General features: G+C 32.0%; 2 protein-coding genes across 7 annotated transcripts in view; one reads left to right on the top strand and one right to left on the bottom strand.

Moving 5' to 3' along the window:
• Positions 1 to 4373, top strand: part of LOC141459193 (uncharacterized) — a 43062-nt gene extending 38689 nt beyond the window's left edge. For 2 of the 4 annotated variants that reach the window (XR_012461404.1, XR_012461403.1), the window contains 3 exons: positions 1276 to 1419; positions 3024 to 3149; positions 4178 to 4373. Coding sequence is in view for 2 of the 4 variants with exons in the window: in XM_074137963.1 (XP_073994064.1) it covers positions 1276 to 1419; positions 3024 to 3092 (213 nt within the window). In the remaining 2 variants the exon portion in view is untranslated. Of the gene's footprint in view, positions 1 to 1275; positions 1420 to 3023; positions 3150 to 4177 lie in introns of those variants that run through there. The other 2 variants (XM_074137964.1, XM_074137963.1) reach the window with 2 other exon arrangements.
• Positions 4374 to 4886: 513 nt separating this feature from the next.
• Positions 4887 to 14630, bottom strand: part of CAH1 (carbonic anhydrase 1) — a 74494-nt gene continuing 64750 nt past the window's right edge. For all 3 annotated transcript variants that reach the window (XM_074137960.1, XM_074137961.1, XM_074137959.1), the window contains exons 2-7: positions 13546 to 13743; positions 12887 to 13005; positions 11550 to 11645; positions 11138 to 11258; positions 9577 to 9683; positions 4887 to 7590 (exon numbers count right to left, since the gene is read on the bottom strand). In XM_074137960.1, coding sequence (XP_073994061.1) covers positions 7456 to 7590; positions 9577 to 9683; positions 11138 to 11258; positions 11550 to 11645; positions 12887 to 13005; positions 13546 to 13743 — 776 coding nt within the window. In that variant the 3' untranslated portion in view covers positions 4887 to 7455. The remainder of the gene's footprint in view (positions 7591 to 9576; positions 9684 to 11137; positions 11259 to 11549; positions 11646 to 12886; positions 13006 to 13545; positions 13744 to 14630) is intronic.

Here is a 14630-nt window from a genome sequence, read left to right as displayed (position 1 = left end):
CACGCAAAATTGTCAAAAAAAATTTCTTCAGCAGAAATGGTATATTGTAGAATAACGTGTCTTCTGATGACGGCACTGTAATTATATACATTGACGATCTTGCTGAGGAAAGAGAGTAAGCTCACTGATAAAGTATACTTAGAATCGCAGAGGTTCCTGGTTCAAGTACAGCGGTTTTTATTGGATTATCCCTATCAAGGTCTCTAAGCTCACTCTTGACGATGGATGCACTGCGCTGATTGATTAACAACTTAATCACTATTAACAAATCATCACTTAACAAAATTAACAGATTATCAAATGAATCCATATTCGGAGGCCACCGTGTTCTGAGAACAGATATAACATAGGAGCCAGTGACACCAGATTTCAATGCTCCTTTATTTTTATTTATTTTGTTTTTCAAACTGCAAAACTGTTCATTGCTTTGCATTTGGAGCTAAGAGATAGTTTGACTCTCCGCTAAAGTGATATATAATGGAACGTAGACAAAGTGTACGAGTTTTACACCATTACATAAGAATTAAATGTGTTGAAAAAGCTTTTAGATTAAATAGAAGTTTAACTTACTTCTTATCATTTCTATGATTTTCGAAACAAACTAGTTTCTTTGGACTTCGTATACTGACGAAAAGGAAGTATACCTATTAATTTTGATTGACATCTTCAATTTTAGAGAAAATTGATTTTAGGAGAGTTATGGAGAAGGTTGGACGTCGTGCTTCATATAGTGTCACTTTACTGTGGAAAACCTTTTTAAATACTAAAAGTGAATAATGGTTGACTAAACAATAATTTTTGAAGAAATTACGTGTTCTCTGTTAATCATGGTACAAATTTGGTACGTAAGCACATGACTTTCTCCTACAACAATTGTGAACTCATGGAAAAGATTAGCTCTGTTGGTAGCCGTTGGACCAGTAAGCTGGAGGTCTGAGGTTCAATCCGAGCCATATTGCCCTTCGATTTTTTAGATGCCTGGAGTTAGTTAAAAAAAAAAAATCCAGGCAAAAGTTCCTTTTTTTAGTTCTTGAAACCATCCAGTTACAACTTTATGAACATAGGGAAACTAGTTAATTTAATGTGGATAAAGGGTCAATTAGGATTGCTGGGGAGTGAACTAGTAGACAAAAGGGAATGGGCGCAATTAATTTATTAAATCCTTCACCAAATACACTAAAAACCAGACTATCTGGCCAGAATTGGCCTTGACATGAACATTAAGTGTACTTGTGAATAAAAAACAATTGCAGATATTTTTTTTTTTATTTTCAGGTTCAGAACAACATTCTGTGTGAGTGTAAAATAATATATGAGTGTAAAACATGTCGTGAGATGTTTAGAGATCCAAATGAATTCACCGATCATAAGTTTGGAGATTGTAAGGAGCGTCAGTTTGTAATAAAATCAGGTCCACTGGTTCGTACTTATTGTTTAAATTTATTTTATTAATTTATTTGACATTTTTGAATGTAAGCTAGACTGCATTTCATAAACTTTAGGTCACGTTACATTTTTAATGTGTAACGAAGACATCAAAAAATATATAAAAAATCTATTGACAGATTTCTAGCATTGCATTTTTTATGATATCGGACTTCTACGGATTCGTCGCAGTAAACTACTATTTAAATTTATCATATTATCTTGAAAAAAAATTCTGAATAATTTATTTTTAAGTTTATTGCATTTAGTAAAGAAATGATGATCGTACTTAAAAAGAAAAGAAAATATAGTTTAACTTAAATTATAAGCTATTATATAAGTGCTAAAATTGTGTAGTTTGATCCGAACAATTATATAAATGTCGTGAAATATAAATATAAATTATAAAATAAACAATTGGGTCACAGTCCTACTTCAAATAAATATTGGGTTGCCCCGTAAAAAAGTTGAGAAATGCAATGCTAGACTTCAGCCTACTTGGTTAAATCTAAATCAATGAGTCTTTTTCAAATTTTTATTTAAAAGAGTTACATTACCCAGAAACCAAGTTTTCATATCGAAATAACCGTAAAATGTACTTAAAAATGTAACGTGAGTTATTTTTTAATGTCTCTTTCTTTCTCCTCTAAGAGGAATTAGGATGATGCTGTCAATGATCCAAAGTTTAGTTTTTACTTAAGTTTTCTTTTGAATACAAACAAAACATTTTTACAAAACAAGTGCACGGCTTGTTTATAGTGTTGGTGTGAACTGAATATTACAAAAACGAAAAATCGCAGGAGACTCAAGCTTGTAATTCCTTTCGTAACTGATGTCGCTTCCAACATTCAGATTTCACAGACATAGAGATCTATCACTTTTGCCTGATTGATTTTACCGTGATAATTGATTTTTTAGGGGTTTAAAAAAACTTTTAAGTCATTTAAAGTTTCAATAAAATCTGTTTACTAGAAGTTCAATTCATTATCACCCACTCAAACAAAAAAGCTATAACGCTACAAACATTACTTCTAATTTAATGAAGGAGAGACGATGGCTTTGTTTCTACATGGGCTGCCAAGATCAGATTCAAAAAAATGTAAGACTGGATTGTATAAACTTGAAAGGAAGCTTTGACTAAAGCATCATTTCAGTATTTCTAAGGCAATGGTTGAAGCGGATCCTTGCATTATCATAAAAACCCTAATGATTAAACGAATTATTACTTGAGAAGAAAAATGAATTTATTTAACAATCCGAACAAACAAAAGTGAGTTCTTTGAAAAAGGTCTGAGAACCAAATAATGCTTTGCAAAACTTCTAAGGAAGGTGTCGTATATTTTGGCTGTTTTTAGAAGCTTTTGCGATTACTTCTCTACCTTTGCATTGATCACGTCAAACATACGCTAAAATTTGAATTTTGAGATTCTTTTTCGCCCTGCTTACAACCCAAACTTGTCGATTTAGAAAAGGTGTGGATTTATTGGGTCACATTGTATTGTATAGGTCGTGGTATTAGTTTGCCAATTAACTTCAATTACGCTTTTCCATAACGGCAAATAAATACTGTGTAAACAGTAGATGCTTATTCTTTTCAGACTCGCTCCCGTGCTAGAACATCGGATACCTCAACATCGGATAAACTCATTTCAGACAATAAATATTGATGTTTCGGATTAAAATTTGTGCAAACTTAATGTGATGACTGACTCAGTGCCTAGTTGGTACGAAAATATTTTTTTTTGTTTTCTTATTTTATACACCTAGACCTGCCTTAAATACTGGAACATCCATCTGTAATCTATCTAATATCGTAATCTAGTTAATTGAAATTTTTACCTTGTTTATAAAGGTTTAAATAATAGTGAGTAAATGTTGAACTGTAAAAAATTAAATAAATAAAAAATAATCAAAAAACATGTAAAAACAAAGACCAATCCAGCAGAACTTCCATGTTTTTTAAAACATTATACTTAAATGTTTATATAAAACGATAATGTATTAATCTTTAGACTCAGTCCACTTCAAATAATCAGTTATTATTAGTGGTCATAAGGGATTACGTCGGCCATAGTGGAACGTTGACATGTCAAATCCACCATGTACTGTGCACTTTGTTATTCTGGAACTGTGGAGTAGAAAGTCATCATGAATTCATTCCCGATAGACTTTGACTTACAACAACTACGTAGAATCTACACAATCGATAGATTAGAATCTAGTGGTCAACTGCTTTTGTCAATCCAACTAAGTTTCGCTGCAGCGTGTTAAGTTAAAGCTCAGCCTTAAACCTTCCGTTAGGGTAGAGAAAAAATTGGAGAATTAGATGGATTGCATTTTGTTTTATTTAGCGGGAGAGCGTGTTACAGCTCCACCGATGATGCAAAAGGAGTGGTGTTTTCATTGCAAACTTAAGGAATGGTGTCAGCTGGAGGTCCTAAACTGGCAGAAATGTGGCTGGCTGTACAAAGGGCTATTTGTGTAAGGGACTATATCACTCACAAAAACCTATTCACTGGAAAGTACAATAGATAATGAGACCAATTTAAAGCGTACAATATTAAATCTAGTAGTTGACATTTTTAATATTTTGTTTTTTTTTCATTTCTTGAGAATTTTTATTATCTTATATTTTTCAACTGTAACAGTATTTATGGCAGCATGGATAAGCATTAATTTTTTTATTTTAACGTTGTTTTACTATTTTCCATTTTGACAACCTAAAGTAGAATTGCGATTTTCTTTTTTTCAGAAGGAAAAAAAACAATTTCGAAAAACTAAATCAGCCTTAAAGAAGAAACGGAAGTGATATTAAAAAATTATTGTGACTATAAGGATTTTTTTTTTAAATTTTTTATTGTAAGCTGTGATTAAAGACACTGTAAAAGGCTCGTCATTCGAACATTCAATATCTTCTCAATAAAGATTTTTTAAATATTGGCGAATAATCTGTTTCAATTGATAGCTTGTAGAGAAGAGAGATAAAACTGTGGTGTGGCACACATGCCGTGGGCCTGTCTTTTGTTTAACGTCAGTGACAGCTGCTTTCTTGGTGTAAATACCTGGAAACCATTTTTGTCAAAAAAAGGTCGATTGGAAGCATGACTTAAATTATATTAATTTCATGTAGAAACTAATAATGGCTTAAAAAATATTTTACCATCGAAATGTCTCGTAGTCACATAAGCTGCGGATTTATAGTCATCCAATCCTTAGTAATGTGGCAATTGATTGATTGATTACTAAACACAAAAAATGATTTTAATTTTCCATCTCTTGAAGAACAAATTTCTTGCATGGGATTTTTGAGTTCAAAAAAGTAGAGACTGGAATAGATCAGGATTTTCTAATCGCTTTCCTTTCAATTATCATTGTCATATTCAGTAAAATAAGATCGTTTTGAACGTTTTTTCACGCTAAATTATTAATGCAATTGGTAATACAAATTAATAAAAAAACTGTTTACTTAAAAGGTTTTTATTGCAACACAATATTTACTGCATTCTATTTTACAAAGATAACATGTACAATTTTAATAATGCTACACATTTAGGCATTTAGGTAAATTATGCAGCATAATCAGCAACTGAACAAAAACATTCTTGCTAGTTTTAAAATCTAAAATACTTTTTAATTAAAAAACGATACCCTTATTTTTTGTTTTTAATGATCATACAGGAATGTGTGTTTTTCTTTAATAACTAGTAAAAAATTGATTTTGAATACAACTAATCATCAACTTTGTAAGGTAGTTTTTCAAAACGATTAATTAAAATTAGTTCCTTCTATAGGTAAATATAATCAGTACAATCTTTAAATAAGATGTGCGGCCAAAAAAATCTTGAACACCCTGCATGTATTGGAAGAATTTTTCAGAATCAAATGTTTTTTTGAAGTAAACAATTTTTTATTTTAATAGTAACAAGTATTCAGTTTATTAAAATTCATTTTATATAAAATTCTTTATTTTAGTTTATATTATAGTGAAGTGTTTTTTGATAACAAAATCATAAGAAAATATTTTAGAAAAAATTATAACTTCTGATAGAAAATAAAAGTTTCTCGTTTCTTGTTATGTTCTCCTCTGGAAAAAAAAGTTTCTATAATGACAGTAACCGTAACAATAAAAAGCAGTTAGGGTCTTCAAAGATTTTTTTGCCCAGTGTATTCAGATAACATTAAAGTGCACTGTTTTTTTAAAACCTTGGTAATTTGTGATATCAGTTTAATAAATACCTTTTAATTTATTTATGGCATTGCAAAATTAAGGCAGAAGTTCCGATAGGACCCTGAGTTAATCACATTGCAGTCCAAGAATTCCAGCGATTTACACGTTGGAATCAGACGCAGAAGGCGGAATAACGAGCGAGGAATTTTAGTAATTCAGAGGACGCTTCGTGACAGCCTGAGTATTCAGTAAGATCAATGTACTCCGTGCAATGTTAATGAAGTGCAAGTTTGAGCTCACGGAGTATTGAAGGTGGTGGTCTCCTGAACTACTCATTCATTAACGAACCGAATTTGTATTTGCTATTTGGGACAAAAAAAAAAAAATAAATACAACAAAAATGGAGTAGTGTTCTATTTCTCTAGCGAATCCCTGTCGAATTCAGTTAATTAGCAGGAAGTGATAGGATTTCAAGGGCACTAAAAGAAATATTTTCCTCCTGTACTGTCAATCGTGGAAACATCTCAAATAGCTGGGGTGGCGTGGTTATTTATTTGCACGCGGGTCGTAGAAGTACCCTAAAATTCAAGGCTGTGGGGAAAGACACATGTTAGCTATAGAGGGCTATTCCAAAATAATAATTTATTTAGTGATAACAAAAAGGAATTTAACGGGATATTATATTTTAAAACAACCGAACACATCATATAAAAATTATAAATCTGCCAATTATTTGAGGCACATCGGTATTAATTGCAGATTGTATGAAGAAGCTATCAAGCATATGTGCTAATAGTTAACCTAGTATGTCAAAAATTGGACAACAACATCAACCACTCAAGGTAAAAACTAAACAATTATTCGTATAATGCCAAGGATATAAGTGAGAAGTGATAACCCACTAGTTGTCCTTACCCTTACGTCTAGACAAACCTGGAATTTTGCTACGAGCCTGTCTTGCCAAAAACAGTGGGTGAACGTAGTCGAGACTAATACTGCGGTCAACTAATAAACTGCATTGGCTAATAATAAAGAAGCTTCACTGGCAAAATTAGGAATAAAAGCTACAGAAGGGTACCATAGTAAGGGTTGTTGAAAACGCAAAAATAGTTTTTTGTTCCATTTCAGCTATTCAACCAACCCTTAAAAAAGGGTACAGGTTTAAAAAAAGTTTCCTCTGCGCGCTAGATCAAATTCTTCAAGTTGAAAAGACAACATTTTGCTATTTTTCTAAAATAGTGTCTTATGAAGGTGCCTCGTAAACCGGAGTCATTAATATGTAGCGAGATATGCATGAGTACGGGAGTTCTAATCGCGCGTTGGGGTGACATTTCGTGAAATTATAGGTTAATTTTGTCTGAATTTTAGTAAGGGACGGGTCCTAATAAAATATTACTGTCTACGATAAGATACCAAATCATTCTAAATTAATATCAATATCTCAATAATTCTGAGTTCTAGATTTAACAAGTGATTACTTCAAGAAATGTTTGAAATCTTAATTCTACTGCACTCAAACAAGGCACTATTGATTTTTGTGACATGAAACGTTTCACTGGATAAGTCATCTTTATGATTTTAAATTCAACTATCTTACATCAATGTTTTGCATAATAATAAGAAAAATGAAATTTTATTTTTCAGTGAAGTCTGTATAAATAAATATCTGATCCTTTCATTAAAGGTGACTCATTAGTCGATATTATACTTTTTGATATTCTGCTTTGTTTTATTTTCAATTTTTGGTAAGAGAAAACATTTTGTGTGAGCCAAAAAGTGTGCGCATAAAATCTAAAATTGTAACTACTGATGACATGTATATGTCATATTTTTTTCAAGGACAAGATAAAAGAAAACAACGCTTAGATAGATCCACATTCTCTGAGCACCCGATTGCCTAATGGTAAGGGGGGTCTGTAGTTACTTCTAAGCAAGCACTGTTCAGGCTCATTGGTTTCTTCTCTGCCCACGCTCTTCATTGTACGAAATACGTTCAGCTGTAAACAAACAAAAAAAAACTAAAATTAAGAATGTGTAAACAATTCAGCGCAAAGAAACTAAAAACAAACGACTGATAATAATGAACTTCAATTTGAAATCATCAGTGCACCCATTGCTTTAGTGAATTCTTTTATAAACAGTTGGTGACAATTTTTGTAAAAATTGATCATTTTTTTTTTTATATTCTGCCTTATATTTGCAGGAATTTTATAATTTTTTTATTTACTTTTCTTTATCCCAGCGGTACCTAAACTTATTTTTTGCGATCCAATTTTAGTACGGCGACCGATTAAACATACTACACTAAATGGAAAAATACATAAATTGATTACATCTATTAAAATAGATGTGCTCGCATTATTTTACAAGCGAGTTTTGGTTCTTTAAATGCGATCGGTTAAGAAAAATCTATTAAACATCCACCTTATTTCGATGTTTGTCCTTAATAACAATAAGGTACAAAAAGTATGATTCACACAAATATGATTTTGGAATCAGTAACAGAACAATGCAAGAACTAGCATTATGACCACAGAATTAAGTGCCCACAAAAAAAAAAAGTATTGATATAAGCACAGTCTTTTATTTATTTAATTATACGATTTATAATAAAACATTATCACGCAGCCATCTGATCTACATTAAAACTCTCCTCCGGTAAGACCGTTTTTTTGGTTGATCGTCAACAAAAAGCTTAACGTTGAAAAACATCCAGATTTTACAATTTTTTTTCTCATTTCCTATAAAAGTCAAAAACCCAAATTATATTTAAAATTAAGGGCCTATCCTCGTGTATTACTTTGTTTTGTATCAACGCACATCAAACAGATTTGATATTTTCAGTTTTATGACACTAAACTAAGTCTTAAAATATAATATTATACAAGTATTAAAATAATGTACAGCAGTTGTGTTGCAATATTTATTGTCTTTTTACTTTAGACTCTAAAACATAAAACCCTTCTTAGAAATTACGTTCAGTAATAATGACGAATCTGAAGAAAATCTTATCTGATAGAAGTGCAACATGAGGAAGCTTTTTATATTTTAAACAAGATATTTTGTTGCAATAAATTGTATACTTTACTCAGAAATAATTGTTTACATTGAGCTCATATAAACAGTACGAAACTCCTTTTCAAAGCAGTTTTTAGTAATCCACTTTCAAATGAATAAACCGTAATTTTAAACAGGAAATGAAGGTTGACGCAATTCGGTGCCATCTTTTTAGCAGCCTTTTTATTTGTAAATTTGTCTACTCATAACAGACAAATTATCTCCTCTTGGGAGACTTTTTCAATAAAGGAAAAAATTAGTATAAAACACAATATATTTTTATTTTTGTATCGAATTACTATTATTTAAGGTCATATCGGTCACCAATAAACCATTTTGCTGTCCACTCCAACCTTATTCTTCCATACCCAATCCCATTTTTCTTTCCTTCTATTCATCCCTTGCATGTGAGATCTTGTTCTTTGCTTGTTCACTGGGGGAAAGAACATAATGAAGGACTACGAGAATACTTTCGGCAAGGCCATACCAGAGCAACCTCTTTCTATCAAATTCGTCACAGTGCGAATCTCTTCAAGGAAGCAGTTTCTGGTGTAAAACTATTTAGATTTAGCGTACTAACATGCAAACCTACGATATACCATTGATCTGTTTTATTAACAAATTTACGTAACAAAAACACAGAAATGACACCTTATAAGAAAGCCTAACTTGTACTGATGATACATGAAGGCACCATTTTAATTCAATGTAGACTACCACGTTTGATAAAAAGGCTTACCATAAGTGCGATTTTAAAGAACAGATTTCTGAGATTTTACTATATTTTGGAATTTCCTATAATGTTTCCACACACACCCATTTTTTTTTAAACTACCAACTATACAACAAATCCGATTTTATTAAATGGGAACTGTAATGATCACAGTGTTTCAAACTTAATTTAAATAGAAATGTAACATTCTGACCTGCTCCTCAGAGACATCGAGACTGTCCTTAAATACAATCCAGATCACGCTTTCATTGCACGGTGGTGTAGTAAGAGATCCAAGATATGTCCAGTAATGAGGATCCGCTGGCAACAGAAGTAAGTAAAAATTTAAAATACTATAGAACATTAATTGTACAATTTTTTTATTTTTTGGTAACCAACTATTGAAATTTAAATAAACTAAATTATACCTGGCCCAAAACAAGTTTCTAGACAGTCAAGTATACATTTTGTATTAAATCCACAAAAACATGACATGACTATTTTTGTAATAAGAAGGATTTGTAGGAGTAAATTACTGGAGAGCAGCTAACTTTGTTTAAAGGGAAAAACTAATATGAAAGGTACAAAGAAACGTTCGTTTAGCATTAAACTGCTCCCGCATATAATCAACTCCCCACTATAACCCACAGTTTACACCAACGCTGCGTCTTCAAATTGTGGCAACTGTATCTGCGTCAGCACAGAGATGTACCTTTAAACTCGATGTCAACCTAAATTTTTGCTGAGAATATGCTACTCAGTCATTTCACTGTTGTTGCAAAGCAGCGGACACATTGGGCCCATTCTAAAGAGGTTTTAGTAGGAAGCCAGTCAGGCTGCAGAAGCAGGGAATTAATATCCAATGTAGCGGAAGATGAGGTGTAACTTTCTTTCCTTTTTGAAGCAATGGCACCCATCTTTTGCTAGATGTCACCTCTGAATAATTGCAATTCCATTTATCGCGAAGTTAGGCCGAAATAATAACTGTGGTATTTCGAAGGCACAAAATATTTCAACAATTCGACTTTTTATTTTAAATGATTAAGGCGCATTTTATGTATAATCAAATCTTTGTCTAGGTCAAGAAAAATATTAAGTAATCTCCAACTTTTTACTGGCGAGACTTAAATTACAACTAGATGTCGAGGACGGAGGCAGAAGCACAAACTTGACGATTAACATTTTGCCGAATAAATAAATAAAAAAAAAAGCAAAAAGCGGGATTCGAACTAGGGATCTCCAGCAACCAATCCACGTTTATAACCACTAAAGCAACACCAGCTCCATTTCAAAAATTAAAGTTCAATGTTTTATTTATTTTTGTACTGCTGGTATTGTAGAAGAGCACTATTTCTTTGGTACAAGTTGTATGCCATAAAACAAATAAAAATAAAACCTTTGTGCACACTTATGGAGACTCCTAAAAAGTGCCTAATCTTAGTTGCACTAGTACCGTTCTTTCCAAAGAACTTAGCTAGACTGCAATTCGATCTCTGATGGGTATCTTGTAATCATCGATCCTTTTCATAAGACCCAAATGAATAATTAATAAATAAAGCATGTGATAATAAAAATGATGGTTTTCCCACGGGATCCAAACAGAGTCCTCAGTTTAACACTAGAAGATTTATAAAAAAAATATGCATTTAACAATGTGATAATAAAGTGATACAGAGGCAATGTGAGTTGTTTTTTCGGAGGACGAAACGGGCCCACTTGTGGTCAAACTGCAACAGTTTCTTCGAATTCTAGATCAGATTAACGGAGTAGCATACCTGGCAAAAGATTGTTCAGATTGATTTCAAAGTCGATGTCAGTTGACTGGCCTTTATGTTCAATTTCTGGAATTAGTGAAGCAATCCTCTGCAGTTCTTCCTTTTCTTCACCATCGCCTACCTAAAATAAAATCAGTATTAATTATTTCAATCTAAAGATGCTCAATGTTATGTGAACTATTTAAATGACATAGAAACACTCTACCTAAAGATTAGTATTATATTGTGTTTGCAAACAATAAATTTATGTGAATGGGTAGGTCATGCCAATTCGGACTTAAGGGATTTTTTACAAACGCCATTATATAAACACCTTAAAGTACCGTCTAAATTAGGTTAAAGCAATTTTAGCATTACCACATTATAAACAGTAACTATTTTGGGTGGTTATAAGGGGATCATTTAGTATTACCTGCAAGAAGACACCTAACACGGCCAATCCGTCAGGTTGACTTGCTGCCTCACCAAACGATGAGTATTTCTCACAATTCCAGTGGACTAGATGCAGCTGAAAATGAAAACATTAATAATAAAATTCCATTATGAATAGTAGGCGCTAATGACCGTTGATGCGTCAAAAAAATAAAATAAAATTCCATCGCTGTGTTTCGTCATTAACAAAAAAATAATAGAAATGTCCCAATTACAAAGATATATTACACATATCTTACACAAAGATATGTATCAAAAACGTCTAACATTAAACAGAATATGCAATAAAATCAAATCTCTGTCAAAACTTTAGGAGTCTCATGCCAGTAAGCTGGGTAGAACATTGATGGCTGGTTTAATAATTAATAGCCAAATGTGTTTTTTTGCAGGATATTTGAATAAGACCCTATAAATCTGCGTTTCAAGTAAAATCGTAACAAAGCGAGGATTTACTATCATTATTGACTTTAAAACTCACAATGGCTTCCTCTCATAGTATTTCTAGTTCTTAATTTGTCTACATCTCAAGTATAAGCGTTATGGATTGTGCCAACATATTTTTTGTTATCAACTCATGAATACACTTTAACATCCACTTACTTAAGTTATGAATCGCTTACGCGAGTTTATAAGGTGAACATAAAACTAATGTTTACATCTTACATCGTGCACTGCTTTCCCGAATCACGTATTTAAAAACTGTATCCATTTTTCGCTTTACTTTTGTAGAATATTTGACGGTTACTTCCAGTTACTTAACAATATTCAAAATTTACGACGGTAATGAAGTTATAAGTAGGTAACAAACGTAAACATTGTAACCTTGTAACTACATGTAAATATGTATAACCCTAATATGTACCTCACTATTACCATGAAGAAAACATTCCTTTCTCTTTCTAGCCGTAAGATAAAGTATTTGCTTAAACTGTCTTAAATCTTCGAAATGGAGTTTTCAATTGATATTGACTGAATTATACATGTATACATATCCCGAATGTTTACTTCTCTCGGAGGGGGCAATCTTTGGAGGAACTGTAATGCTCTTTTTTTCTACAATACCACTTTAGAGCCACGTATGGATCCAATACCTCTCTAATATGAGGGTAAATTCAAATCATAACTAAATTTCAAGTCTCGAAAAAATCTGGTTTAAATGAAAATGATGCTGGATAACTGAAAATTGGGTTCACTGGGTATGTGACTACTGGTCTTATTACTGCCTAACAAGGTGAATGTATAAAGTTGCGAAATAGCTTCTTGATTCTCAAAGATCCGTAGATCCTATTTAAAAATTTAAATATGAAATAAGCGAACCTCAGCAGCATATGACTTGCCATCGACAGTGTGTTCAGAGCCCTGGTCACAAGATGATCCCCAGTGACAGTGAAACTGTTCTAGTTTGTACACTCCAGTCAGAGGACCTCCTTTCAATTCTAGAAAAATAATTATTATTTTATTATTAAACTTTATTAAAAAAAAGTTACCATTTTTGGAGAACTAATTACTACAATTAGTATAGGCACAAAACCTAATAAAAAACTGAGATAAGGGATGAAATAATTCAAACTGGTTAATATTCAGCCACTGATTTGAAGGTTTATCAAAAACAAAAAAAAGGTTTAAATGAAAGATGATTTAAAAGAATTATGGTTACCAACTATAGTCATAATATTTATTTCTTTTTGGATTAATAAATCAGTTACGAAGAACAAGGAGCTGTACAAATATTAACTAAATTATATTCAGATATCTTACTTTTTATTTTAATATTTTGCTAAACGAAACAATACCTTTTAATTTATAATTCAGCGTTTTGTAACTCAGAGTTCAGTTGTTTTCTTACACTAGTTACCAATCAAGACGTTTGCGCTTCCTAGCGTTATTTTCCAGTACTAACTAGTTTACTGGAGGATTATCGCATCCAACCCATTCGGTATTTAGCAATAAATAGCACAAAATTGATTATTACTTACCCGTATCTTGTCCATTTGTATCTACCCTCCAGCCATAACCAGTATTTACTATTCTGTAAGCATGATTTAAGCCATATTTCCAAGTGAGCGCTTCATCGGCAAGACTTGAATCTGACTGGGCTAGTCTGGTATCGATGTTGACTGGTGATTGCCGAGTGCCACCGGCTAGCGGGTATTTGCTTGCCCAAGTCGCAGGACCTGTAATCCAATTTTAGTACAATGATTACTCATGGGGGGGTTTTCATTGTAACAATACAATTATAAATATTGTGTAGTGAACTATTTCTATTTGTTCTCGTAGGTCTCTCATCGGTAAGTACTTATCAGTCCTTTCCATCTCTTAAGTCTGCCAATTTAATATAATATATATATGTAAAATTCTGAATAACTCTGGAACATTTCAGAGCTAAGAAGATATTACAAGCGGGTCTGAGTGTATAAAGCAGATTTAAAAGAGGTCTCTTCACTAACTAGCAGCCTCGTAGATGAATGTACACTTATGTATTACAGATTCACTGAAGAAGGGATGGAAATGTTTGGAAATTAAAAGAATTTTCAAGATCAATAACCAACAAAATGGTGATATGAAAAAAAAAAGGTCATTACGGTCTAAATATCTTATTTTATTACATAAAATGTAAGAAAATGTTGAAGAATCATTAAATACCGTAGCCATAACTGCCCAAATATTCCTGATGATTATTATTTATTGTACGTTTTCGCATTTGCTACCAACTTTTCAAAAATCCAAAAGAATGTGAATTAGCAAAGAAGGTCGCGTATTTATAAAAATCATGATTGGCTTTTTATTACATCGTTTATAACATGTCAATTAGGTAGAAAGTGGATTCACAAATATGGAACTAGTTAATTTTTTAAGTTAAAAGTAGGAACTTATTTTAAAAATAAGGAATTTATATTTTTCCACGGTAATTTTTCAATTTATATTCTGTTGTTCGAGGCAATGCCGACTTTCTGTCAATTGCTCCATCCTTTTCTTACCAAAATTCATTCCTGTCACGATCATATTCATCTAGTACCTCATGCCATTTTTTTTATTATTATAATTTTTTTTTTTAGTTTTG

The sequence above is a fragment of the Rhodnius prolixus genome, unplaced genomic scaffold, assembly GCF_049639745.1.
Source record: "Rhodnius prolixus isolate KJV_2025 unplaced genomic scaffold, Rpr scaffold_11, whole genome shotgun sequence".
Classification (NCBI taxonomy): domain Eukaryota; kingdom Metazoa; phylum Arthropoda; class Insecta; order Hemiptera; family Reduviidae; genus Rhodnius; species Rhodnius prolixus.
The sequence above is the reverse complement of the archived record's forward strand: the minus strand, read 5'-3'. Positions and strand labels throughout refer to the sequence as shown.